At 36.6% G+C, this 27,104-nt stretch overlaps 2 protein-coding genes across 2 annotated transcripts; one reads left to right on the top strand and one right to left on the bottom strand.

The window, feature by feature from the left end:
* Nucleotides 1–7,841: 7,841 nt before the first annotated feature.
* LOC113305181 (E3 ubiquitin-protein ligase UPL5-like) lies at nt 7,842–10,032 on the bottom strand. Its single transcript, XM_026554270.1, has 7 exons — nt 9,974–10,032; nt 9,787–9,865; nt 9,541–9,674; nt 9,134–9,213; nt 8,339–8,925; nt 8,193–8,252; nt 7,842–8,105 (listed from the first exon to the last, which is right to left on the bottom strand). The coding sequence occupies exons 1-7, from the start codon at nt 10,030–10,032 to the stop codon at nt 7,842–7,844; spliced, it is 1,263 nt and encodes a 420-aa protein (XP_026410055.1).
* A 5,842-nt stretch (nt 10,033–15,874) lies between these two features.
* Nucleotides 15,875–18,602, top strand: LOC113305180. The gene is made up of 4 exons (XM_026554269.1): nt 15,875–16,221; nt 16,323–17,204; nt 18,042–18,318; nt 18,570–18,602. The coding sequence occupies exons 1-4, from the start codon at nt 15,875–15,877 to the stop codon at nt 18,600–18,602; spliced, it is 1,539 nt and encodes a 512-aa protein (XP_026410054.1).
* The last annotated feature ends 8,502 nt before the right edge of the window (nt 18,603–27,104 follow it).

The following is a 27,104-nucleotide window of genomic DNA, read 5'->3' as shown; positions in this document are numbered from 1 at the left end:
TATGTCCAGTAAATTTTGCCATCCCGCTTTTTCAATAATATATTTAGCTCTAGGACAGTGTTGTGAAATAGTTTGATAGTGATGAATTACCGATGCCAAAGATCCACGATGTTGATACTTCAATTTGTGCTCCCCTGTCAATGTGATGTCCGTAGTAGCGTGCGGTTTATCATCTTGCAGTATAGGAAACCTCCCTAACCGGGGAATATCAACCTCCTTAATTGTACCAGTAGCGATTAAGATATAATCCTCTTCGGCTACAGATTTTTGTTTCTTGTTCGTCTTCACGCGACCATTGAAACGCGCTGTGAATTTGTTCAACATCTGTGCACACACAATATAGATGCAGTTACATTATTAAAAGACCAACCCTCATTAACGAATATTTTTATTAGTCCATCACCATTTATATTCCAAATACTATAAATCCTTAACACAAACCATATCAATTCCAAATTCTATAATTCCAGAAACACAAATTAAATCGTCACCGATGCATTTCCAAAATCATTACAAGATTCCACAACCCAATTTAATCACTTCAAGATTCCATAAAAATCACTAAAAAATCAATTCCATACTCACGCAATTAGCTCTTCTACATATGTAACTCCCAAAATTTACATAACTACAATTTACATAACTAAAATTAATCACCTCAAAATTCAATAAAAAACAATACAAATTCAATTATTAGTAACCATATTCACATACAACATGCAGAAAACCAATAATTAATCCAATAATTTACATAACTACAATAATTTACAATAATTTAAAATTAATCCAATAATTTACATAACTACAATTATTGATAACCATATTCACTAAAATTAATTACCAACAGACAACATGAAGAAAAACAATAAAAGGAAGCTCTCAATTGAAATAGGTTGATTGAAACAGTTGAAGGGTGAGAACTATTTCCCACATAATCTACATAACCACTGATTTTTACAATACCCAAAAATAATAAATCAAATTTTTACAATACCACTGTGGAAGCTCTAATAAATTTTAGTGAATAGATTATAAATCAAATAAAAATTTACAATACCCACAAATAAAATTTTTACAATACCCACAAATAAATTTTTACAACCACTGTGGAAGCTCTAATAAATATTAATCTCTATAAAAACATAAAACACACATACCCAATTTTTTCACATACATATTAATCTCTATAAAAACATAAAACACACATACCCACAAATATTAATCTCAATTTTTTTTAAGCTCAAACTATTTTTAAAAAAAATTTAACCAAATTTACATAATCATCAAATATGGTTTTTTTCACATACATATTAATCTCTATAAAAACATAAAACACACATACCCAATTAAATTTAACCAATTTCATATTCATATTTGTTCGTTAAAACCAAATTTTAGATAAACTAATTTTAACAAATAAAACCCTAAATAAATTATACAAACAATATGGATAAAACAAAAGAGATTAAGAAAAAGAAAACATACCTCTTTTGTAACCCGGGTTCATCAAGTATCTTGGTTATTTCTTTTCTTTTACTGCTCTTCACTGTGATGTTTTTGTTAAGAAGCTGTGTTTGTGGGCGGTAGAAACAAAGAGGAGGTAGAAAAGAAAAGAAGAAGACAGAGAAGATTAGGGTAAAGGGAAAGTGAATACGTGGGCTATACGTGGTGGTTAGAGATTGGCCGGGCTTTAATGCCACACGTGATAGATACGTGTGTTAATGGAAGTCCAATACTATACGTACGCCTGCAAACCAAGCGTTGATTATACGTACGCCTGAGAGAAGAGGAGGCGTTGATTATACGTACGCCCCACGTCAGGCGTTGATTATACGTTCGCCTCAAACAGGCGTTGATTATACTTACGCCTCAAAACAGGCGTTGATTATACGTTCGCCTGATACAGGCGTTGATTATACGTACGCCTGATACAGGCGTTGATTATACGTCCGCCCCACGTCAGGCGTTGATTATACGTACGCCTGATACAGGCGTTGATTATACGTCCGCCCCACGTCAGGCGTTGATTATACGTACGCCTGATACAGGCGTTGATTATACGTCCGCCCCACGTCAGGCGTTGATTATACAAACGCTTCATTCAGGCGTTGATTATACGTTCGCCACACCAGGCTTAGATTATACAAACGCCCCTTCTCCGAGCGTGAAATATATGTACGCCCCACAACAAGCGTATTCTTTATCAACGCCCCACAAGCAGCGTTAATTATATCTCCGCCCGGCCCAAACGAAGATTATACCAACGCTCCACATGCAAGCGTGGATTATATATCCGCCCGACTAAATATACTCCACTGCCTTAACGTGACACTACAGACTAAACTCAAATTTGATCGTTTGTTTTGGTCTTTGATCTTTGGTTTTGATCGTACCACTCTGGACGCTCTAAGAAGGTGTTAAAAGACCAAATTGTCCCAAAAAAAATCATGTCGACCAAAATTCTATCCAAAAAGATTAAAAAATCTTTTTCCAAAACTCTAATTATGAAACCAAAGCAGAAAAAAAAATCAAATTTGAATTGTACGGGTTGTGAGATTGGGTATGATTTTGTAACCAATCTCAAATCCTGTATGATCCAAATTTTATCAACAGTCGGGATGGTTTCTTTTTGCCGACCTTGACGACTTGTATTAGTCGACTGGGTCGACAAGAACTCCCAACCGTAAATTATTTTCACGGCTGGGTCGACAAGAACTCTCAACCGATTTTTTCTCTTTTATTTTTTGTAAGTATCAGGAACAGTTACGGATAGGTTTTCAAAGCCGAAATTTCAAGCTACGGCTGGGGAACGTATCCGAAAGTAAGCATTTTCGACTGGGAAAAACTAACCGAAATTAGACCTTTGTTTGTCTTTTTTTCAATGTGATTATCATAATATCTTACGGCCAGAAAAACCTAGTCGTATACATTTTTTCCCAAACGTACAGATAGGTTCAGGGTTCACGGTTGGGAAACATGTATTTTCTCAACCGTAATATAAGATTCACAGTTGGGAAAGTGTGAACTCCCAGCCGTTATAGTTTCAGAAACTGTTTAATTTTTTCTCAAATTAATCGAAATGAATTTTTAAGTCGACCAAATGTAAAAGTAAATGGTGGATTTTTTTAGTTTTGATTTTTTTCATCATTTCTACGCGATAGAAAAGATGAAGAAGAAGATCGGAAGAAAATAACAGATTTTGGTTTTTTTATGATCATCTTCATCATGATGCGATGAAGAATCACGATGTGATGGAGAAGAAGAAGAAGTACAAGAAAGAAAGATGAATTATAGATTGTTTTTTAATAATTTCATCATGATGAAATTATGATCATCACTTTCATTATGATGAAATGAAGAAGAAGAGAAGAAGAAGAAGAAAAGTTGTTTCTTTTTTTTAATAATAGTTAGATTACAATATGTTTATTAGAAAGGGTATATTTGACTTTTAGTATTAGTGGGGTTTCCCAGGATGTTAGAACTCAAAAAAATCCCAAAAACTCATGGACTTTAAAGCCCCAGTAATAGGATTCTTCATAAATGATGTTGCTGGACGAAAACCATTTGGGCACACGCGAGTAAAATATCCTCTAACATTATAGCGTAAAAAATTCAAAGGTAGAATGTGACCGGAAAATGATTTATTCCTCCCACTCAATCAAACCAGGTGGAAAATCATAGCGCTCATGAATAGTTTGCAATGCGCCTTAGAACACAAAGTTGATTTTGAAAAAATTTCTAAAATGGAAGAGACCTTATCGAAAATCAAATCAAATACTAAATGGTTGTAAGAAGGAGATGGCTAGGAAGACTTCCTTCTTTATCAGCAATGCTTCCGCTAAAAGAAAATATATCAGAATCAGGTAATCTACATCGGAGATAAATTAGTAATCGACCGAGGAACGTTGCAAGAATAACTAGTAGGTTGCTACAAAACCTTATATATCGAGTAAGAAATTATAAGACCTGATTTAGAGGAGATTGAGTTTAATGCCATCACCTCTACAGAGGCCACCATATTAGAAGATGATTTCATTGAGGAAGAGGTTTTGCATGCAATTAGAGATTTAGGTAGTGACGAAGCCCGGGGTGCGGTTGGTTTCCTTATACTTTTTTTTCTCCAGAAGTGTTGGCATTTCATCAAGGATGATATTATGGGTACTCCATGTGAATGAATTCTGCACTACATGTACTATCAACTCTAAACATAATTCTACTTTCATCACTCTTGTACCTAAAAAGGATCACATCGATAATATAAAGGATTATAGACCTATTTGCCTTCTTACTAGTGTCTACAAGATCATTGCAAAAGTTCTAGCTACAATGCTAAAGCTTGTAATGGATAAGCTTATTTCTCCAGTGCAACATGCATATATTGAGAGCAGACAAATAATTAATGGTACCCTAATTGCTAATGAATTGGTAAACTCTATACTAAGGTCTGGAAATGCTGGAATTGTGTGCAAAATCGATCTTGAGAAGGCGTTTGATAGAATCTGGAGATATCTCAAATTTGTACTTATTCAAATGGGTTTCAGTAGGAAATGGTGTAACTAGTTGAGGTTTTGTTACTCAACTTCATCTTTCTCGTTTCTTATAAATGGGTCTTCTTTCGGCTATTTCACTAGCACAAGAGGTGTAAGAAAACCATGTCATGTTTCTCCTCTTTCATTCAACATTTCCATGGAGTGTTTTTCTAGGTTCATGGATAAAGCAGCTAAACAAAGTATTTAACGGCTTTTCTGTTTTACCTACAAGTATCGTAGTCAATCATCATCATCATGTGAATGACACGATTTTCTTTTTAGATAATAAAAAGGAGGAGCTACATAATTTGTTTTCATCATTACATTGTTTTGAATTCATAGCCGGTCTAAAGGTAAATATTTCTAAAACCAAGCTTATTGTCGTTGGAGGGGTCTCTGAGTTAACCATATGGGATGAAGAATTTGGTTGTTCAACTTATTAGTAATGTCACTTGGTGCAAAATCTGGCTCAATAAGAGTTTGGGGTCCAATTGTAGAGAAGTTTTATGCTTTCAGTTTGGAAGCATATATTTTTATCGAAGGGAGGTAAACTTGCTCTTTTGAAGGTATTTTATCCACTCTTCCCACTTATTATTTTTTGTTGTTTAAGGCCCCTATCCCAGTTATTAAAAGAAAATGTGCAAATTTTTGTGGGAATACAAAGAAGATGCAAAGACTTCTCTCTTAGTTAACTGGGATTTAATTCGTGCAACTAAAGAAAGGGGTGGACTAGGTGTGTGCAATCTTAAATTGATGAATTTAGCAATGTTAGCTTAGTGTAGTTGGAGATATGGCTTCGAAAAGAACAAGCTTCCGTATAAGATTATAGAAGATAAATTTTGTACTGATTACTCCTATTGGATCCCGGGAAAATAACTCAAACACATGGAGTGTCTTGTTGGCGTGTTATCGTTGAATCTGCAGGTCTAATCAGTGAGTGCTCGACTCTTTATTGCATTCAGGAAGAGTCATTGCTTTCTGGAATGATAACTCGGGTGGACAGCTCCCATTAGCGATTGCATCTCCTAATCTATACAAGTTGTCCAAGGACAGAAACATCACAACAGCAGACCTGATTTCTTTTGAGGAGAATTGGAAGTTTGATTTCAAGCGAGTTCTTACAAATTCAGAAGCTGGAGAATATGTTGTTCTCCTTATTGTTATCGATGATACTACCCCAGCTCGGTGTATCTCAAGGAGGAAAAGAAAATGCAGTGGAGTACATTTTTGAAGATTTAGTGGATAGGCACATATCTACAAAATCTGAAAAGGAAATTTCCAAGCTTGCTTGGAATGGAGTTATTAGCAATGAGAAATTGGGGCGTGGAAAAAGAACCCCTGTCAAGAAGAAGTAATAAGATGTTCTTCTAGTGTGTTTGTGAATGTTTTCTATAGTTGCCGAACGTGTAGGCTTTGCTTACTTAGTTTTTCTTTCTTTAGCTTTGAGGTTTGAGCTTGGTTTTTTTGTAACCTCTCTTGTTGCTCTTGTTGCTGCACTGTTTGGTGCATTCCTTTGTTGTATCTCTTTTTTCTTCTTAATAAAATTTTAACCTTTTAAGTAAAAAAAAATACTACCCCAGCTCGTGATGGCGTAGCAGATACTAGAAGGCGAAAACTGCATCCTCATCTGTGTTTACTTTCAAATCTCTGTATTTAAGGTTGGTGGTGGAATTTGGAGTTGACCACTTTCCTTATCAGGTCATCCAGCGACCTGCAATACCAGCTAAAATTAATATTTTGATGTGGTGTTTGATTCATGGTAAGTCGAATACCATTGATAAACTACAACAAAAGGGTATATGATTCTGTACAACTCCTGTGTTTTTTGTGGAAGTGATGTTAAGTTGCAAGACCATTTATTCATACACTGCAAAATAGCATATAAGATTTGGTGTGATCTTATCCCTAGTACAGGTTAGATGTGGGTACTGCCTGGTTCCATGCCAATAATGGCAAAGACTTGGCATAACAACTACTTCTTTGATTCCGTTAACTACATTGGGATTCGGGAGATTAATACCAGTAGTAATTGTTACCACAATTTGGAAAAAAAGGAATTGCAGAACATTTGAAGAAAACTACCTATACCAAACTCATGACGACCTAATACACTAAGCTAAATCATCAATTTTGGTATGGCCAGCAACAACAGCGGGTGATGGAGTTCATTTGAACTTCTCCGGTTTAATATTGCCTTATTGGAATTCAATCTTCATATAACTTTTAGATTTTTGGTTTTTTTCTTTTCTTTTATCTACCATTGGTATATGTTCTCTTTTGGGTCTATATAAAGAAAAGTACTAAGGCAAAGCTGGAATAGCTCACCTGGTTAGAGCGTGTGGCTGTTAACCATAAGGTCACAGACAATGTAGTTAATATCGGATATCGGTTCATCTCGGCCGGGACCGATACACTGGTACGATTTTATATCGGGGATATTATCGTTGAAATATCGGTTCTAGATTTAGAGACTATAATTTTATATTAAACATTTCTCCACACATTTTCGGATAAGATATAATAGATAACATCAATTTTATCAAAAAAACAAAAGAGTAATTTTAGTAGACTTGCTTCGAGAGCTACATGCACCTCTACTACCACCCGGAAGACTTTCTTCGCCAAAATTACCCTTAAACTTTATAGAAAACGACTAATACCGTCTCATATCAGGAAATATAGGAAAATTTCGTATCGACCGATGCGGCCGATATTTGACCGAAACGGCCGATATTCGACCGATACGGCCGATATTATCGGGCGAATATCGTATCTCCGATATCCTTCTTATCGTATTGTTCTGGGCCGATATCCGAAATATCCCCCATATGTCGGCCGATACGGCCGATATTGACTACATTGGTCACAGGTTCAATCCCTGTTTTCTAGCGTTATTTCTTTTCATGTTTTTTTTTTGTGTTGTTTTTGTCCAATACAGAGCTTCACTCCAAAGTCCCAAACAAAATTTATGCATTTCCAACAGTATATCTAAGAACATATATGGCAATTAAGTAAAAGCAAAACTTCTAAATGTCAACAGTTAGTAGAGATATCCATCTTTTGGAGCATGTATAGTATCATATGAGAGTTATACAGGTCCCGTAGGAAACCAACCTACGATGCTGTGACACGAGAAGACATCAGCATGTATAATATCATATGGCGAGATACAGAACCTAAGACACTGCGGCACTAGAAGACGTCAGCATGTATGATATCGTATGGCGAGATACAGATCTGCTGGTAGGAACTAACCCACGACGAGGTGACACAAGAAGACGTCAAAGCTACATTAAAACCAATCAAAAGATATCACGAAAATCCAAAGCTGCAGTCCAAATGTTCTTGGCTGATAATCACCAGATTCCGCTTCATGACGGCTAAAGAAGAGTAATGTGGGAGGGCTAACTTGTAAAAGCACGTGCGAGATGACGGCAGGTGCTGATCAGATTTTTCTACTTTGTAAATGCTTAAACGAGACGATAAATTAGAGAATCCACGTGTAGGAAGAAACTTCACAGAGGTCCAGAAAAATAGAAGCTCTTGTCTCTGCTTCATAGACATACCCTCAACAACCTGCAAAAGTTTTCATATGTAAGATTTTAGTTACCACAGTAATTTAAGGCTGCTGGTGAACAAAACCTAGGAGAGGGTTTAAATTACCCGTGCTAACGAGTATAAATATGAAACCCGGGAGAGGGTGAAGACAATGACAACTAGAATCTAAAAGTAGCAATCAACGAGTAACAAAGAACATATACACTGAAACAATAAAAAGTGGAAAAAACAATGCGTCTGTAAGAATATACCTCCCAAAACCAACAAATTTGGTCATCATTTTCTCTATAGCCATAGTATTCAGTGTGTGCTTTCCAGTCCTTCACAGAGATAGCTTCACCGCTTCCAAGCAGCATTAGGTCAAGATCCTTGAGCTCTAAACTCTGGAAAAAGATTTTTTGGATCCCTCGTTCACAAAGAATATCACCAAATCCGCGGGTAAAATAGGATAATTTCGCGGCAATAGATTTGACGAAGCAGTGCTGAATAAGAAGTTCAACATACACTTCTCTATTTTTGCTGTTCACAATAATGCTGTCATCTCCAGGACAGAGCTCCACCACTCTCCTTGATCCAAACTCTTCAAATTCCCTTGCGAATGTCAACCCCAAAGCATCTGAGTCCACAGAATCAGCATCCGTTTCCAAAATTGTTTTACAGCTCTTATACATGGCTGGATCTGCATCTCGAATATCTTCCAAGGAAATCACCCCTCCAGCCAATTGCAAGAAAAACACACAATCGAAGGAGATGCCTACTTGCACTTTATGCATCAAAGCCAAAGCAATCACTCTGCCAGCAAATGCAAAATAGTTACGGTGCCGATCATCCACAGGTGCTGCAGCAAAAACACAAACATGTGTAGATATAAATTGAATTTAAACTAGTAATTATATCACAAAATTGGTTAAAAAGACCAAAACAGAAAATTCTTGGGTGAAATGGACTCTTAGCTTTAGATACTTTTTATATAGCCAAAAATTAGAAAAATACTGTTCATTGAGCCAAAATGGATATTTGACCCAGAATATTTTTTATTTATTAACCTGAAGAGACAATTATGTCCCTATCTTCTACAGAATTAATTTGCTCTGTTTTACGAGTTAATTGCAAGCAAAACAGAGTACTGAAACAGAGTAAAAAACAAAGCACTGAAACAGAGCACCTATATCTTCTCAGAATTTCAACTCGACGTTCTCCGATTCCGGCCGAGTTCTGCTTGTTTCTGGTTCATTTCCAGCCATATCTCAGGCCATTTTCCTGGTCCTTTAATTCAGTCATGCACAGCCCCTAACATTCATCTATTCAGCACTTCCAGTACTCCTGCAGTTCAATCAACCAACAACCTGTACTTTATTGCAGTATCATCTTACTTTCAGGCCAACTACTGTCACCAGTAGGAACCTGAACTCATAGTTTCTGTAGCTTCATTTGCAGCAGCATATTGAGCTACACAGTACCCATCTTAGCTGCTTCTTGTTCTTGTGACTCGTACAAGCTCAATGAGCTCATTTCTTCCTTCATTCTTGCAGCACCATCCTTTGCATCTCCTTGCGTTCCTTCCAACTTCAACAACACAAAGCCTTTCTGCAAAATCACACCTTCATTGGACCCAAGAAACTCAACTGCAACCACAGCTTCAGGCCATTTCCATCTGCTTCACTTGTACTTTTAATTCAACAGCCTCAGTTCCACTAACCTGCATCTGTGGCAAATCACCAACGCCTCGCAACCCATGACTATCATCTCTTAAGTTTAGCCTGCAATACCTCGTCCACCTGCACCAGTTACCACTGCAATTCAGCTCAATTCAGATCCTTGTTCGTCCCGACTTGCTCATTCACTGCAATCATTCCCTGCAATTTCATACATACTACAACACCAACCACTTCTCCTTAAAATACCAACTGCCATTCACCAACTCTATTGCAGTAAACTCCACCATCTTCCCATGGCAGTGACCACCAACACAACCAGAAACCCATTGCAGCAAAGTGCAGTTGCAAACACAAAATCCTCAATCTGCGCCGTTAACCTGCAGTCCGAGTCCTAGCCACTGTCAACCACCAATACTGACTCATCCTGCAATTGCAACCTAGCATTCATCTAAAATCCTGCTTCAGAGCTGAGCGTCGACTTCATCTTTGTAACTCCTTTCATCTTTCTCTTCCACTGCACCTGCATTTCAAATTAGCTTCATCATGACTGTAACTACCACTACCATTTCATTAACAGAATCCTCATCTTAATCTCTCACAACTTCAACCACCAGAACCAGTTGTTCTCTTTTCCATCTCAGTTTTGTTGACTGCACTCCTGGGACAGGTTCCTGTGAGCTCAACTTCCATTCCACAGCAGCAACATCTTCCAGCTGATTGTAACTCCAATCACAGACCCATCTCTTTCACGTTCGCTAGCTTAAATTCGAACAACATCAGCTTCATATTCAATTTCATCTGACCAGCTGCAACGAACCCAATTCCAACATCAGCAACCCATTAAATCTTCATCTCAGGCTCATTCAATCTCCAATCCTTGCTAACCACCACAATTCCATGGCACAACCAACCCTTGACTGCAATTCAGATTTGAACCGAAACCCATTTGAATCCATGCCCTAATTGTAGCACAAACTCTATTTCAAACTCATCTCGTCACTATCTACTAACATCACATCTTCATCTGAGTTTGAGACGTCATCAGTAAACCCTCTCTGTTTCAATAAAACCAAGCCTTGTTTAGTTTTTATTTTATAAAAAAAAATATACAACCACAAACGTTAGCAGATAATGAAACATGGATGAAACCAGGCTCATCCAATGGCAACACATGATGAAACCAATTTCATCCAGTAATAACATATGACATACAAAGGTTTCATCCATGAAAACACAAGATGAAACCAGTTTCATCTAGTGGTAACCAACAAAACACCATGTTTCATCCAGTGGAAATACATGATGAAACTAGTTTCATCCAGTGACAACACAAGATAAAACCAGTTTCATCTAGCTAACAAACAAAAATCTATGTTGTCATCCAATGGAATCAGTTTCATTTCAATTTAAAATAGAAATTCAACCCAACCTAAAACACAATGAAAATAGTTTCATCCTAGTTAAAAATGTGTGAAACCAAATTCAACATAGTCTAAACACACAATCAAACCAGTTTCATCCGAGTTAAAATGGGTGAAGCCAAATTAAACCCAATTTAAGACACTATGAAATCAGTTTCATCTCAGTTTAAAATAAAAATTCAACCCAACCTAAAACACAATGAAACTAGTTTCATCCTAGTTAAAAATCTGTTAAGCATTTGTAATCTCGACAGTACTAATCCAAGAAAGAAATAACCACACAGACAAAATCGAAGAACCCCCAATTTCATTTAGACACTACAATTCAATTCAACAAACCATGTCGAATGAATTGAATCCCTTAATTAACCACAAAATCAGTAACAACAACTCCATAATCGAAGTACCAATTTCATAAAGAAAAACACAAATCCAAATTAAAAACACACAGACAAGGAACAGATTAGAAGGAACGAGAAAAAAGGTTTATAACCCTAAGTTTTATGTTCCATGAATCAATCAGTAATTTTGGAGGAAGATATGAATATTCGAACGCTGGAAAGAAAACCCTAGATTGAAAATAGTAAGTAACTTACACGTCGAAGAAGGAGAAGAACCATCGACAAATATTAGGGATTACAGAATTCTTCTTGGATGATGATGGCGGTGGCGATGTCGATGATTGTTTCGGGGAAACATGATATAGTCAAAGGTGGTGGAAATGATGATGCTGATGTCGATAATGGAGAAATTTGATGTTCCGCGGTGGTGATGGCGGCGATGGAGAACGAGAGCTGGTTTTTGATTTCAGATCTGTTTTATGTTCAGGGGGACGAAGAAGACGAAAGAAGAAATGGGATTTCTGATGTCAAGTAATGTGATATAAAGGGCAGTAACATAAACTCAATATTTAAAGATTCCTTTGGACATTTGACCCAGACCGAATCCTAACTGTCTATATGGCCCAGGAAACACACAATTTTGGCTATATAGCCCGTTTTCTGTAATTATATCCTTTGCAAATATTTAAAGATACGTCCCAAAAGAATGGTTTTCGGTTCGATTTTGGGTGTAAACCTTAACCAAAACCAAAGCTGTCGGTTTTCCGAAGCTGACAATCATAACTATGTTAATTGGTTTGGCTTCGGTTTCGGTTTCAATTCACGGTTTGAGTTCGGTTATGTGCAGTTTTAATTCGATTCGGGCCGCAAGATGCTTTCCTTGGAAAAAGCTAAATCAGTCGAGGTACTCAGGTCATTGGAGCTTACACCAATTTGTCACCATGTTTAAAAATTCACCATGGGCCATGAAAAATAATATGTCATAAACTCCCTACTAGATAGAGTTTTATTTATTTTTTATGAAAGAGAAGATGTATTGGAAAAGAAGGATTTACAAAAAGTTTTACCAAAGATAGAGAAAAGAAAAAAAAAACTAGCTAGACAAAGAACGAATCCCAACTATTACAGACAGTACTAACGAAGATTGCAAGCCAAAGACAAACTTATATCTTTAGTTAAGCAAAATAATCATATCTTGGTTTGAGTCGCCGAACCAAAAGAATGGTGTAATAAAGATTTTATTAGTAAGCTTCGACTTCGTAGTATGGATCAAAGAATAATTTACAACTCTTGTGATAATAGGAAAGGCAATTTATGGATTTTTTGGAATAATTCTATACTACCTCCCATTACAGTTTCTATATAATTAGGCAAAGTATTATAATTGATACAGGTGGTTTCTAAAAACTTCAGTTGAAGCTGATGTCCTAACTGTTGATAGAAGAGATCTTTGGGATGAGTTTTATTACTTTCATAGTCTGAATAAGCCTTCGCTTTCCCTGGGTGATTTTAACGTGGCTTCATCGGCTGAAGGGAAGAAAAAAAGGTGGTTGCAGTCCTCTCAAGATATCTATGAGGGACTTTAATGAAACAATTGATTCATGTGGTTACTTCAATGTCCCAAGAGTGGAGCAGAATTTTCCAGGTCTAATAGCCAATTAGGCAGAAGAAGGATTTTATGCAACCTTGGGAAAGCTTATGGTAGTTGGAGTTATACAGTAGGTGGTAGAGGGGTATATGATCACAGTCTGCTCATTCGTTTTGAGGTCTTATAATATCCCTGGTAGATTTCAAAAAGAAAATGTCTTAGTCATGAGGGCTTTATGAAAGTAGTTAGTGATTCATGGGAAGATGACTTAGATTTGATTGGTAATCCATTTTTTATTTTCACGCATAAGCTAAAAAGGTTGAATCAGATTATCAAACGTTGGAATTGGGATGTCTTCGTTGATGTGAAAAAAATCTTAGAAAAGCTAAAGAAAAGGTTATGGAGACTATGCTAATATATGATGCAGATCCAGGTGCCATGATTGCTTTGAATGACTTTGTAACAACTAAAGGTAAACAAGTTGTTGTGGATCAAAACTACTGCACATTTTTTAGCCAAAAAGTTGGAGTCTATTGGCTTAAGGATGATCATCCAATACTGGTTCTTCCATGCTATTACATATATAGTTTGGTGAATTTGAATAAGACGTACGATGGTTTCATTCCCACCAATCAGCAACTTATTGATCATTTCAGTAAATTAAAGTTTCATGATGTGACTTTAGATAAAGACCTTCTCAATGTTATCCCAAATATAGTCATTGATGTGTAAGGAAATGAGATGATGATAAACATCCCGGAAGAATTAGATACGGCAGTGCTATTCGGCTTCCCCTTCTCCTCCCCGCTTTCCTCCCTCGCTTATGTGACATAGTAACGTGTACAAACGACAAAAAGAAAAGGTTTACACATGTACACCTTGTTTCACGTGATTCCGTTTTACTCTTTTATCTCTTTTTTTTTTTTTTGTTTCTCTCGCCTTCTCTACTTCAGTCCTCTTTCTTCTCCTCCTCAAATGAAACCAGATGATTATTGAGAAAACAAAAATTAACCAAAAGAACTTCTAGTTGAAGTTAATCAGAAATTGAAATCAAATCGTTGATTTATTTTCTTGAAACAAATAAACCAAAAATTAGAAATTCCGATCTTGATTTGTAAATTGTGGTTTAATTGGATACGAATCACCCAATTACTCAAATTACCCAACAATAATAAATCACCATCAGTTCATCTCCTCATGTCAAGAACTCCACCAAATTGCTTCACAAATCGAACTCATCTTGATGCCAATATCAAAATTAACTCAAACCCCTTCCTACATAACCTTATAAACTTGAATTACATCATATCTTGACCATCAATCTCAACAGGTGCTTGTTTTTTCCTGTTGTTGTGCTCATAAACAGATCCCAAATCATTCTCGAATCAGTACCATCATTAAATAGCATCAGCTTCTCCATTCTCTCAGACCCATGTTGAATTCCTTCAAAACCCATTCATGATTATTCGAAACCCTAATATGCAATCTCTTCTCTTAATTCAGCCGCACATGCAGGACCTTGACAACCTAATCTCTTCTCTTAATTCAGATTTGCTAGCTCAGAGAACATTTGGGAAATAAATTTATGCAGGTGAAATATTATTTGCTTGGGGAAGGCAAAGATTAGTTGCAAGAGATGAAAAATAACCCTAGCTAAAACTTATACACTGGAATTGACAAGAGATGAGATAAAGAGGGATTAGGGGATTTGGGGAAGAACTGGCAAAGATACAGAAGAAAGACCAAAAAACAAAAAAAAAACAAACAAAAACAGAAAAGCAAAGGAAAGGAAAAAGAAGAGAAGAGTTCACGTGGCTTTAGTTTTATGTACACGTCCTCCTTCCACCTCAGACAGGGAGGAGTGTAGGGAGGAGATGAGCCAGCCGAATAGCATTTCCGAATTAGATAAGATATTACAAAGGTATTTTTTAATCTCAATTACTCCAGACACTACTCCTCGACCTAATGGATATTAGGGTGTTTTTTTACAGAGTCACCTAACATATTTTTTAATGTTTTAGGAAGTGATTATTGTCCTCTAATGCTAATCACTACTAAAATGAAGTCTAGCACTAAGAAACTTTTTAGAGTGAATAAATTCTGGTTTAGAAATCCTACTTTCTCTGAATTAATCAAAACTGATTGGAAATGCAATGCTTCTGGTTTTGCTGGCTTTATTCTTGCTAATTGCCTTCATACCACAAAACACTTTCTCAAAAATTGGAATTATCAGCATTTTGATAATATTAATTCTCAAATTGCTAATTTGGAATTTCAGTTATCTAATCTTAATAGAAATGTCAGAGATCATAATGATAGCAGGGTTGTGGATCTAATAAGGAAACTAAAGTATTGGTATGATGTAGAAGAAGACTTTTGGATGCAAAGAAGTAAGGATGATGCTATGCTTTTAGATGATAGACATACTGTTTATTTTCATCAAAAGGCCAATTTTAGAAGATAGATAACTCAAGTTGAGTCTTTACGAAACAATATGGGAATTTGGCTTGATGAAAGACAAGATATTGAGAATCAATTGCTAAGGCATTTTAGCAATACGTGTAAAACAACTCACCCACCTAATTCAGATGCTTTCCTTAGTAATATAGAAACTTGCATTACTGAGCAGGATAACTCCATGTTAATTGATATGCAATCTAGTGATGAAATTAAGAAAATTGTCTTTGAGATGAAAACCTGGACATTTCCAGGACCTGATGGATTCCCACCAGGATTCTATCAACTAATGTAGGAAACTGTTGGCCCTGAAGTTGTTAAAATGGTTCAATCTTTCTTCCATTCTTATTTCATTTTGAAACAATTGAATCACAATTTCACTACTCTTATTCCTAAGAGCAACTGTCCTAAAAATGCAGCTGATTTTAGACCTATTAGCCTTTGTAATGTATCTTACAAAATAATATCAAAATTGTTAGCCTCTAGATTAAAGATTGTTTTACATAAAATCATATCTCCAGCTCAGATAGCTTTCATATCGGGTAGGCTAATTCATGATAATATTATTATTGCTTATGAATTGATTCATTCTATGAAGCAAACTAAGGCTAAAGACGGTTATGCGGCAATCAAGCTTGACATGTCAAAGGCTTTTGACCGAATTGAATGGTCTTTCCTCTTGATAGTCTCAAGAAGCTTGGATTTTCTACAGATTGGTGTAGTATGATAAACCAGTGCATTTCTACTGTGTCCACTTCCTTTCTTTTCAGTGGTGCCCCAGGTAAAATTTACTATCCTCAAAGAGGTTTGAGACAAGGAGATCCCTTGTCTTCGTACCTCTTCATTCTTTGTATGGAAGCTTTATCTAGAGGTTTGATTCAAGCTGAAAAAGATAACCTCATTCATGGGTTTAAAGCTAACAAACATTATCCCTCAATCTCTCACTTATTCTATGCAGATGATTGCCTGATGTTCATTAAGGCAAGAACCAGAGATGCTAGGAACTTAGTAACACTTATTGAGCAATTTAGTAAGTTTTCTGATCAAGCTGTAAATTTTGAGAAATCCGCTTTAGCTTTTAGCAAAAGAGTGCCTAATAATATTAAGAATGAGATAGCTAATATACTCAGAATTAGAAGAGTGTCTCTAAATGAAAAATGTTTAGGTGTCTCGTTACTTTTACAAAAAAGAAAATTTGACTCTTTCACTCACCTGCTAGACAATACTAAGGGTAGACGTGCTCATCGGAAACCAACTTATCTGGATCCCCCAGGAACTGTTATGAACCAATTTTTACTAGGAAGTTTAACTAGCCATCACTTAGTTGTTTTTCCTATGCCAAAGGAGCTGACTGATAAATTGGATACCTTGCAAACGAAGTTTTGGTGGGGCAAAAAAGAGGGTGAAAAAGGTTGTTATATTAAAGGTTGGAAAGACACTAATCTTCCAAAAGAATTCAGAGGTTTAAATATCAGGAAAACTGATATTTTAAATCTTGCTCTCCTAACTAAATTAGCTTGGAGAATGGTTGAGAATCCATATGATAAATTGACCGGTATCCTTAGGGGTAAGTACTTTGCTAATTCTAATCCTTTGTATAACAGTGTGTCTAAATATGGCGGGCTCCTGGATTTGGAATGGCATTTGCATAGGTTTGGAAATAGTTGAAAAATTTATGTTTGGAAAATTGGTAATGGGAAGTCTGTGCATATCTGGAAAGACAATTGGATTCCCAATATGCATAAACCTCTCCCATCTCAATTTAGTTCTACTAATATGATGCATGTGAGTCAACTTATTGATCAGGATTTAAAATACTGGAAATTAGTTATTATCAATGTCTTATTTGACAACATTATTGTGAATGAAATTTTAAAGATTAGAATTCCTTTCAATGGAGAAGATAAATTGAGATGGGAACCTAGTAACAATGGCTATTTTACAGTGATATCTTCTTATAACGTGATTTTGAATGATAGACTTGTTTCCAGTTTAGCAAAAATGACATGAGCATAAACTGGAGTTCTTTCTAGAAACACAAACTACTACCTAGAATTCAGCATTTTATGTGGAAGTTTTTACATAAGTGCTTGCCAACTAAATCTAAACTAGCTAGAATCACTAAGCACCAGTGTAATACTTACCCTCTGTGTGATCAAAATGAAGAATTCCCTCAGCATTTGTTTATTTCCTGCATTGTTGCCAGTAATATTTGGACTAGAATTGGTGATAGATTGTTTAGTATACTTGTTAATACAGATCTGCATCAATGGGTGAGTCATGTTTTCACAACAGGTAATATCTCTTCTGCTCTAGATTTTAGACAGCATGAAATTGTTTCCTTTTGTATGTGGTCCATATGGAAGGAAAGATGTGCCAATTTTTTTTTGATAATGTTATCCCTAATGCTGATACTATTGCTAATTCCATTACCATGTAGATGAATGAATGGAAAATTACTTTGCTTGTACATTCCAATAATAATCAAGTTATAGACAGATACAACGTTACTGGTCTCCACTAGCTAATTACTTGACAAAAATCAATTCTGATGCATCATATGTGGATAGAAACAGTCAATCTGGATGGGCACTAATAGCTATAAAATTTTCAGTTGATTGCGATGGATTGCGAGGAGGTACAGATCCTGTAATAGATCCAGAGCAAGCAGAGGCACAAGCATTATTGAAAGCAGTCTTGTGGGCACAACAAAAAGTTTTGATAAAGTTGCACTTGGAGGGTGACTGCCTAAATGTGATTAATGATGTATATAGCCTGCACACTGATGTGAAGTTGACTACACACAACATAATAAAAGATGCATTAGACATTCTTAGTTTCTTTTCTTTTTGGTCATGTACATATGTGCACAGAGATGCAAATCATTTAGCAGAACTTCCTTGAATTGATTCAAAACTTGATCCATCAGGACAAAACCCTCATGTAGTCTTATCTTTCTAATATATCTTATCCTTCATATTAAAAAAGAATAATAATAATCATGATGTCTTTTGCAGGTGAATGTGGAGGCGGAGCAAGCATTCCCTTAACTGTTTTGATGAAGAACAGGTTGAAGTTCTAGGTGCTTTGCAGACAGTCATATGGGCAAAAGAAAATAATATTGATCACCTACATTTGGAATGACAACTCAAACGTGGTAGCGGCGTCGAATGGTGCATCTACGGCTGTGAAGTGGACTACGAGTTCGTTTGTTGGTGATACTTTAGTTCTTCTTTCTTCTTTTAACTCTTGGAAATGTAGATATGTTCCAAGAGAAGCAAACCAGACGTCTTATCTACTAGCCAAGGAAGCTTATAACGCTTCAAATAGTTTAGTTATATTATTAGCTGATTCTGATTTTCCTATTTTGTTAAAATCCTCTCTAGAGGAAAACAGTGTTCTCTAGATTTTTCATCAACGAATCTCTTTTCCTAGTAAAAATAAAAATAAAATAAAAAAAATCTCGACATGACCTGGTCTAAGTCCTTAGAGCAACTGCAGTGGTGCGAGTATAACCAAAGACCAAAGAGGGAAAAAAAGATCAAATTTTGGGTTTAGTCTGGTGTGTGACGCTACGGTGGAAAGACTAAATTTGGTCAGACGTACATTATACGTTCGCCTGGTGTGGGGCGTGGACTATATCAACGCCTGGTGTGGGACGGGGACTATACGTTCGCCCGGATAAGAAAGATTCAAAAAAAAAAAATAGAAAAAATGGGGCGGAGGTATTAAGCCCGCCCCATGCAATTTGAATTTGTAAAGAATGGGGCGGGGTATAATGCCCCCTTACAAAATTTAAAAAAAAAAATGGGGCGTAGACTTTGCGTACGCCCCATGTGTAGCGTAGACTATACCAACGCCTGATGTGGGGCGTGGACTATACGTCCGCCTGGTGGTGGGGCGTGTACTATACGTCCGCCTGGTGGTGGGGCGTGGACTATACCAACGCTCGACTATATTTGGGTTTAGTCTTGGTCCCAGACCAAATATACTCTGGGTTTTAGTCGTCGATCAAAATTTGATCGATAGTACGTTCCACTACGTCTGTTCAAAGACCAAATATTTGGGTTTAATCGCCCACTGTGGACGCTCTTAGGATGTCTGAAACTGATCTTCCAGGTTCTTGCAGCATCTATACGTTATATACTGGTCCGAGTCCTTAGGATGTCTGAAACTCATCTTCCAGGTACTTGGAGCATCTAGACGTTATATACGTTGTATCATTCCAAGATGTTGAAGTGCCGGTTATCGCTTTTGATGATCAACGAATCTAAAGTCCTGAACCTTCACCTTTAACCTTTCCTCTCCGAATTCTATCATGTTGCTCGATTTGTACATATACAACATGTTTTCAAACTTGCTTCGACAATTGGTCAGTATATTATTTTTGGAGCCAAATTCCATTACTCACGTAACTTAGTTCTACTTTAAAAAATCCAATATAGAGTCCATATTCCCGGTATTACTTTTTACATAATAATTTCTTAGTACAAGAAAGGATAAAATATTAGATCTCAATGACATTATTGGTAATCTGTCGTGCAAACTCGTGCCTGTCAAGTTACATTAATAAGTGATCCCCTCCCCTTATAAACACTATAAGCTTCACAAAATTAATCATATACAAAATTGTAAATTATCTACACGTTTTTTCCTTGTAAAATAAATATTACTCTAATCGGGAAAAGCTTTGTGCTCGAGCCATAAAGAAAGGGAATTGTTGTTTAAGAGGGAAGAATGATATCCATAAACAGTACTAATTCAAATTCGTTAACTCTTTGTAGTTCAGTCTTCCCGATCAATTTGCAGATATTGCGTATTTTTACGGTAAGCAAATTTGCTCAACCTCCAGAGGATTGGAACTTTGATTTGTCCGGCTGGCCCATCAAAGAGGTCAGTTTTGGTGCCGAAATATATCAAGTAAGTAACCTAAAGTTAGTTTGTTAGTTTGGTTTATTCGTTTGTCTTTTTGGTGTTGGTTGCTGGCGAGGACATAGATCAGGAGTCTGACAAAATCTTACTACTACGCAGAGACTGATAGTGCGTGCATGGAACAGTAGCTTAATTAGCTAATCGTAGGCATAGGGGAGCTACATAAAAGATGGGAGACAAGAATTGACAAAATATATATGCTTAATTTAGAGAGATTTGCTTTCCCAATTCTCGATTTACTCATTGATCATTCTCCTCCTCCTGTCCTCCTCCTAAACTCCTAGTGCTACTTATTGTCCAATTGCTACCATACATATCTCAGTCCTTAATTGCCCAAGATTTCTATGTAGGAACACACATTCAGAAAAGTATTATCATAAAGAGAAAACAAGGCCCAATGGTTGAATGAGGGACACAACTACACCGTACACTCATGTTCTGCAATACGTGCTTGTATGAGATTAGAGACCAAATAACATTGAATGGGAACTGAGCACTTCTTATTTTGGTCAGTTTAGGTGGTTAACCAAGGAGGGATTTTATTTTGATGATCAGCCATCTATCGACTGTTGTGGGCACCAGTTGCGGAGCCAGTTTTTAAGCTTGAGGGAGCTAATTCCTTTTTTACCAATAGGTGGACTACTCTAAGAATTATGAAACAGGGACTAAATTATAAGGACTTTTTACCAACTAGATGGACTAATCAACCTTCTACAACGCTTTTCAGCTTCGTCGAGCACCACTCAGAATCGGTTAACCTAAATTATGGTGTAGAAGGTCGACCACCTTGAAGTAGAGGAAACAACTTTCTTCTTTCTTTTCTTAATATGCTAAAGCTAGACCTGCACAAGACACACATACATATCAAACCACAATGCTAGCATAGAAGAAACGTGGTCGGCATAGAACACAACACAAACGGTGATGCGTGTCGTAACCACAACAAATTAATTAATATTTTTCCACCTAATTAACAAGTAACATGGTGTAGTCAAGTTCGTTCCCAGGAGGACCAAGAGATTTTAGTTATTTAGTTGTCACAAAAAGAAGGGATTGGTTTTAGATTTTAAAAATAAAAGAAAATAAACAAAGAATTAAAAGTGTATGTTGAAACCAATAAGAGAGATTAGATCAAGAAATCCTTCTTCGTTGCAAAACAATGATTCAAGTTATGTTCTTTTCCACTTTTTATTAGTCACAGATTATCAGAAACCATCGGTAAAGCAGTTAGCTCAGTGATAAACCCCTAAATCCCTAGTATCACCGGATACGGAAGTTCTCGACTACCGGATTTTATTCACCAAACCACCTAGTAGTAGCTCACTCAAGATGTGATTTAGTTAAACGCATTAAGATTTATGAATTTATTAGGTTGATATTAGTAGTTATACGCTTAGCTCAAGGCCTACTTGCTAACGTTGTTTCCACACACAATTGCTCCACGGAATCCCTCCGTAAGGTCTCGTGTTTGCTAATTGTGTAAAGAGTCAAGAAACGATTACTTATCCCCTAACTTTCACTAGCTTTAGATCAATTAACAAATCAATTTAGTTGGCCACCTAAACAATCTATCAATTAACCATGAATATATAAACATTCCTATTAGTAAAAACAAACAATAATCATGTGAAAAACATCAAAGTAGATTTAAAAACAAAACTCAAAACATGTTAAGACTAGGAATTTATCCTCAATCAATAAGAAAATTAGCTACTCATGTTTTTGAAATTCACACAAATAATTTAAAGGGAGAATTTTTAAAATTCACACAAATAATTAAAAGAAGAATTTTGAAAGCAAGCAAAAATACGTGTTGTGTGTGTAGAGGTGTGCAAAAGTATAAAGAGCTTCTCTATTTATAGGCTTCAATTTGCTTCAACTCTTCTTAAGAATAGAATCCCTTTCCCTTTGTAGCTCAACTTCCAAATCCAAGTCTTTCTCAAATCTTCCATCTTCTCTTTCCAAATCCAAGCCCAATTCTTCAAACCCATGAGTCTAGAAAATTCTTCATTAATTGAGTCTCCGGAACTTCACTGGTACCATCGGAATACGGCACCAAAAAGCTCCATGCCGGTCGCTGGAATCTTCATCGCCGCTGACAGAATACTCCGTCCCGTCGCCGTTACAGTTAACGGTCAAACTGGTCATGCTTTCAGTCAACTGGGTCAAGGTAGGATAGTCAGCTACTGAATCAGCTGCTCTGACTCGGTCTTAATCGGCTGAATTACTGAGTCACAAGGATGGATCGGTCATCAAACTCGTCTGGAACGGTCATCGTCGACATCGAGTCGACTCGTCAGAGTAGAAAATCCGATAGAGTTTCCTCTGTTTCAGGTGTATTTCCAAGCCATATTCAGGCCGATTTCAGCTTCAGTCCCTGTACACAATCCTAAACATACATCTACCATAATCAAATCATTCATCTGCTACTTCTGCAATAGCAAGATCCCCTTATGTTCTCTTCTCAGTGTGTTGTTGATTCATTCACATCATATTTACCAATCTGCAGCATTTTTGCTTCCTTCTCTTCATTTCAAATCACAACAGACAACCTCAAATTCATCACAGAATCAAACCCATCTTCTATATCATCACCACCATCGTAAACCCCTTGTACTATTCAGTTCATCTTATCAATTCCAGAAGGCAATAGATCTTCACAGCAAACCCCAATCTCATCACAGATCTCCTCCTTCAGCATCAGGTTCATCTTCTTCTTCTCTCAATCGGACAACAGCAACTTCAACCACTAAACCCTCAAATTCCATCTCTGATTCAATATCTCAAACATCAACCTATGAAAAACAACATCAAATCGAACCTAGACTTAATTTCTTCGACCAACACAGGTTCATCTCAATCTCATCTTTAATCTCTCAATTTCTTGATCCAATCTCTCACCTGAAGTTCACGCTTCATCATTTTTCTCGATTTCCAATTCTGTTCTCTCCATGGCTGCGCCTCCATTTATAATTGAACTCAAGAACGAGCTCATCAAACCCCTGAAACTCCAATTTCCTCTCACAATTCACTAGCAGCGGTTGTTGTTTCCTTTCTCAATTTCAGGTAAAAAGATAAATGAGTGGATGAAAGTGTCTCTCGATTTTAGTGTTATGCAAAAGTAGGGTTGTACCCAGTGTCCGGTCACCTTGATAAGGGCTATCCCACCTGGAAACCCCTTATCATGAGCTGGATATCTTTTATACTTCTCCAAAACAGAGTTTCCCCTTAACTTTGGCTGGCCTCCAGATAGTGTTCGCACTGGAAATGACAAATCTGCCCTTTTCGCACAAATTGGGTGATTTTTTTCTTCTTTTCCTCCGTGCGACTCCAAAAAACCTAAAACACTCAAAACAAACGTAAAATACAAAGTTCACAAGAAAAAATAGCAAAGAAAGCATAACTACTACATAGTAAATTAGGTGTTTTAGACACCTATCAAATTTCCTCACATTTAGACTTTGCTAGTCCTCGAGCAAATCAAATAAAATCCACTCTAATTTCAAAGCTTTCCAGCGTGGCAAGCATCCAAAGAGATATGAAGACATAGAGTTTCTGCATGCTAGTAATAAGAAGTTAGAAATATCAAAAAACATATCATCATTCTTAAATGTTGAGTGAGAAATAACCACACCATATGAGAGAACGCGTGTTTGAGAAGCGATCAATAAGCATTTCGCCTCGACTTATGCCTCACCAAAAAGGATTTTATGAAATTGCACTCAAAGGACGTACTTTTATGGTTCTCACATGTAGGAATGAAGAGAGAATTCCTGCAACATGTTGAATGGTGGGAAGGACAACTTCCGAAATATTTTAAAAACCCACATCTTTTATCGTTTTGAAAAATCATTTTTCTGACGATCTCTAAGAAAGGAAATCAACCACTATTATCGAGGATGAGATTACTTACTCACCTTCACATCCGATTGCCAATTATGATAACACCACTCTCACGGCATCCAATAGAAATGTCTTCGTCTCCTCGTCTTCATCTTCTTGGTCTTCGTCTCCGGCTTCAACTATTGATGATAAATGATCGAACTTCGTAATTCCTTGACAATTTGTAACTCTTTACCTTAAATCCTTGTCGCTTGAAACTTCCTTATAGATTTTTCCTTCCCCACGGCTTATTAAATAAAAAGTAAAACAATGATAAATTTTTCTCTTATCTCATTTTTTTTTTTAAAAACTAAGAGAAATAAAATACAAAACAAAGTGAAAATAAAAACAAACCATGGCCTTGGGAAAATTACTTTACCGCTCGATTCTTCACAACTTGTATCGTCTAAACTTCAATAATTCTCACCTTTTGCTTTTCTTTTCTCTTATAAATAAGTCTTCAACTTGGATATAAAATTATGCTCCTCATATGTAAGTCTTCAACATGTATATATATAAAAATCCGCTCATTTTATGTTGCTTTACTTGGATATGAAATTTACTCTTTTCTTGTTCCATTGCTTGTAAACCTTGAACTTTTTCAACTTTCCTTGTAGATTTTGATGTCGCTCCCTTGTTGATGATGATGGTGTTTCTATGGATCCGTTGTTGTCGAGAGAGAGAGAATGGTGCTAACTGCAAATCGAACTACAAGAAGGAGGCTTTCATTTATAGACGTCACCCTCATGATTGACAAAATTAGCACTCAAGAGATCAAAGAGTAGTGCTTTTATTGGTGGGAGGTTGGATAGCTCACCATTCTACTCGGAATTAACGTACGATGACACACACTCAAAAGAAAGTTCTTTAGTTATTTATAAAGAAATCTGGTCAGTGTCTCGCATGGTATAAATAGGGTAGTCTCCACTAATGATTGATCAGCAACTCTAATAATGCATGTCTCCCTGCAGCTAATCTGCATCACCGGCATGATTAAATCCATTATTTAACACTCTAACAAGCAAGAAATCCGAACGTAGTTCCCTAACACTTCCAAGTTCAGTTATGTCGATCAGAATTCTCTATGTAAACATACATAGAAGTATGCTAGTGACTCTGAAATCTCTAAAAGTTGGAGGTTTTATGCAAATTTTTTTTTTTTAATATGCTTAACCACTCCCCCACACTTAAACCTTACATTTTCCTCAATGTAATTGAATCGTCCAAGTAAAGTTAAGGTGGAAAATCCTAGTATGATATGGAACAAGAAAAAATAAATAAACAAAACCAAAAGAAAATAAAAAGTAAAAGGATAAGAAATACAAAACCTATGGGTTTCCTCCCATTAAGCGTTTTTTTTAAAGCGACGGCCCGACTTAGCTCTTGCTTCACATTACTCCTCCATAGGGAGTGAATCTCCAAATGAAAGTTCATCCACGTTCACATATGCGATGTTCTCGTAGTATGGCTTCAATCTATGGCCGTTGACCTTGGAAACCGAGTTGTCTCTAAGACTAGTAATTTCAACTGCACCATAAGGAAAAACATTAGTAACAACATATGGTCCAATCCAACGGGACCTTAACTTCCCAGGAAATAGTTTAAGGAGAGAATGATATAAAAGGACTTTTTGTCCCACTTCGAAGCTTTTACGAGAAATCATCTTGTCATGAAAAATCTTGGTCTTTTCCTTGTAAATACAGGCAATCTTGTATGCATCATTACGTATCTCCTCTAGCTCATTTATTTGTAACTTCCTTTGTTTCCCCGCTTCGTCATACTCCATGTTGCATTTCTTTATCTCCCAATAAGCCTTATGTTCAAGTTCAACCGGAACATGACAAGCTTTGCCATAAACCAACCGATATGGAGACATTCCAATTGGTGTCTTGTACGCCGTTCTATACGCCCAAAGTGCATCATTAAGCTTAAAGATCCAATATGTCCTTGTAGTATTCACCGTTTTCTCAAGAATGGACTTGATTTCCCGGTTTGAATTTCCGCTTGTCCACTAGTTTGTGGATGATAAGGCGTACCAATCTTATGTGTAATGTTGTACTTCTTGAGGAGAGCGTGGAAAGACTTCTTGAAATGTGAACCGCCATCGCTTATCACCACTCTTGGTATACCATGCCTAGTGAATATGTTTTCTCTTACAAAATCACAAACAACTTGAGAATCATTAGTTTTAGTGGCTTTAGATTCCACCCATTTCGAAACATAATCCACCGCAAGAAGTATATAAAAATTTCCATTTGAATTGACAAAAGGGCCCATAAAATCGATTCCCGGCACATCAAAAATCTCAACGGTGAGGATTGGTGTGAGTGGCATTTGATTTCGAGCACCTAGATTGCCCGTTCTTTGACATCTATCACACGATTTACAAAAAACATGTGCATCTTCAAACAAGGTGGGCCAATAAGATCCACTCCCGAGAACTTTGAGAGCAGTACGTTTAGAACCAAAATGGCCACCACAAGCAAGAGTGTGACAAAAAGAGAGAATAGATTGAAATTCGGAATTAGGCACGCACCTTCGTATCATTTGATCCACGCCATATTTCCATAAGTATGGTTCATCCCACATATATTGCTTGGCTATCTTCTTAAGTTTCATCTTTTGGAAGTTAGACATTGTATTAGGTACCTTCCTTGTCACCAAGTAATTCACTATATCCATGTACCAAGGTGTAGAATTTTCCAAGGAGAAAAGTTGTTCGTCCGGAAAGCGGTCTT

Source organism: Papaver somniferum, chromosome 8 (assembly GCF_003573695.1).
Source record: "Papaver somniferum cultivar HN1 chromosome 8, ASM357369v1, whole genome shotgun sequence".
NCBI lineage: Eukaryota > Viridiplantae > Streptophyta > Magnoliopsida > Ranunculales > Papaveraceae > Papaver > Papaver somniferum.
The sequence above is the reverse complement of the archived record's forward strand: the minus strand, read 5'-3'. Positions and strand labels throughout refer to the sequence as shown.

What these genes read in the sequence shown, in the direction of transcription:
- LOC113305181 (XM_026554270.1), bottom strand. Translation starts at nt 10,032, where the DNA reads ATGGTGGAGTTTACTGCAATAGAGTTGGTGAATGGCAGTTGGTATTTT. An exon ending in GTGATTTGCCACAGATGCAG is followed by an intron (nt 9,675 to 9,786) that starts GTTAGTGGAACT and finishes GTGATTTTGCAG; the next exon opens with AAAGGCTTTGTGTTGTTGAA. An exon ending in GGACATAATTGTCTCTTCAG is followed by an intron (nt 8,926 to 9,133) that starts GTTAATAAATAA and finishes TTTTTGCTGCAG; the next exon opens with CACCTGTGGATGATCGGCAC.
- LOC113305180 (XM_026554269.1), top strand. Translation starts at nt 15,875, where the DNA reads ATGGTTCAATCTTTCTTCCATTCTTATTTCATTTTGAAACAATTGAAT. An exon ending in GCTTTTGACCGAATTGAATG is followed by an intron (nt 16,222 to 16,322) that starts GTCTTTCCTCTT and finishes CTTTCTTTTCAG; the next exon opens with TGGTGCCCCAGGTAAAATTT. An exon ending in TTGGAATGGCATTTGCATAG is followed by an intron (nt 17,205 to 18,041) that starts GTTTGGAAATAG and finishes ATAATAATCAAG; the next exon opens with TTATAGACAGATACAACGTT.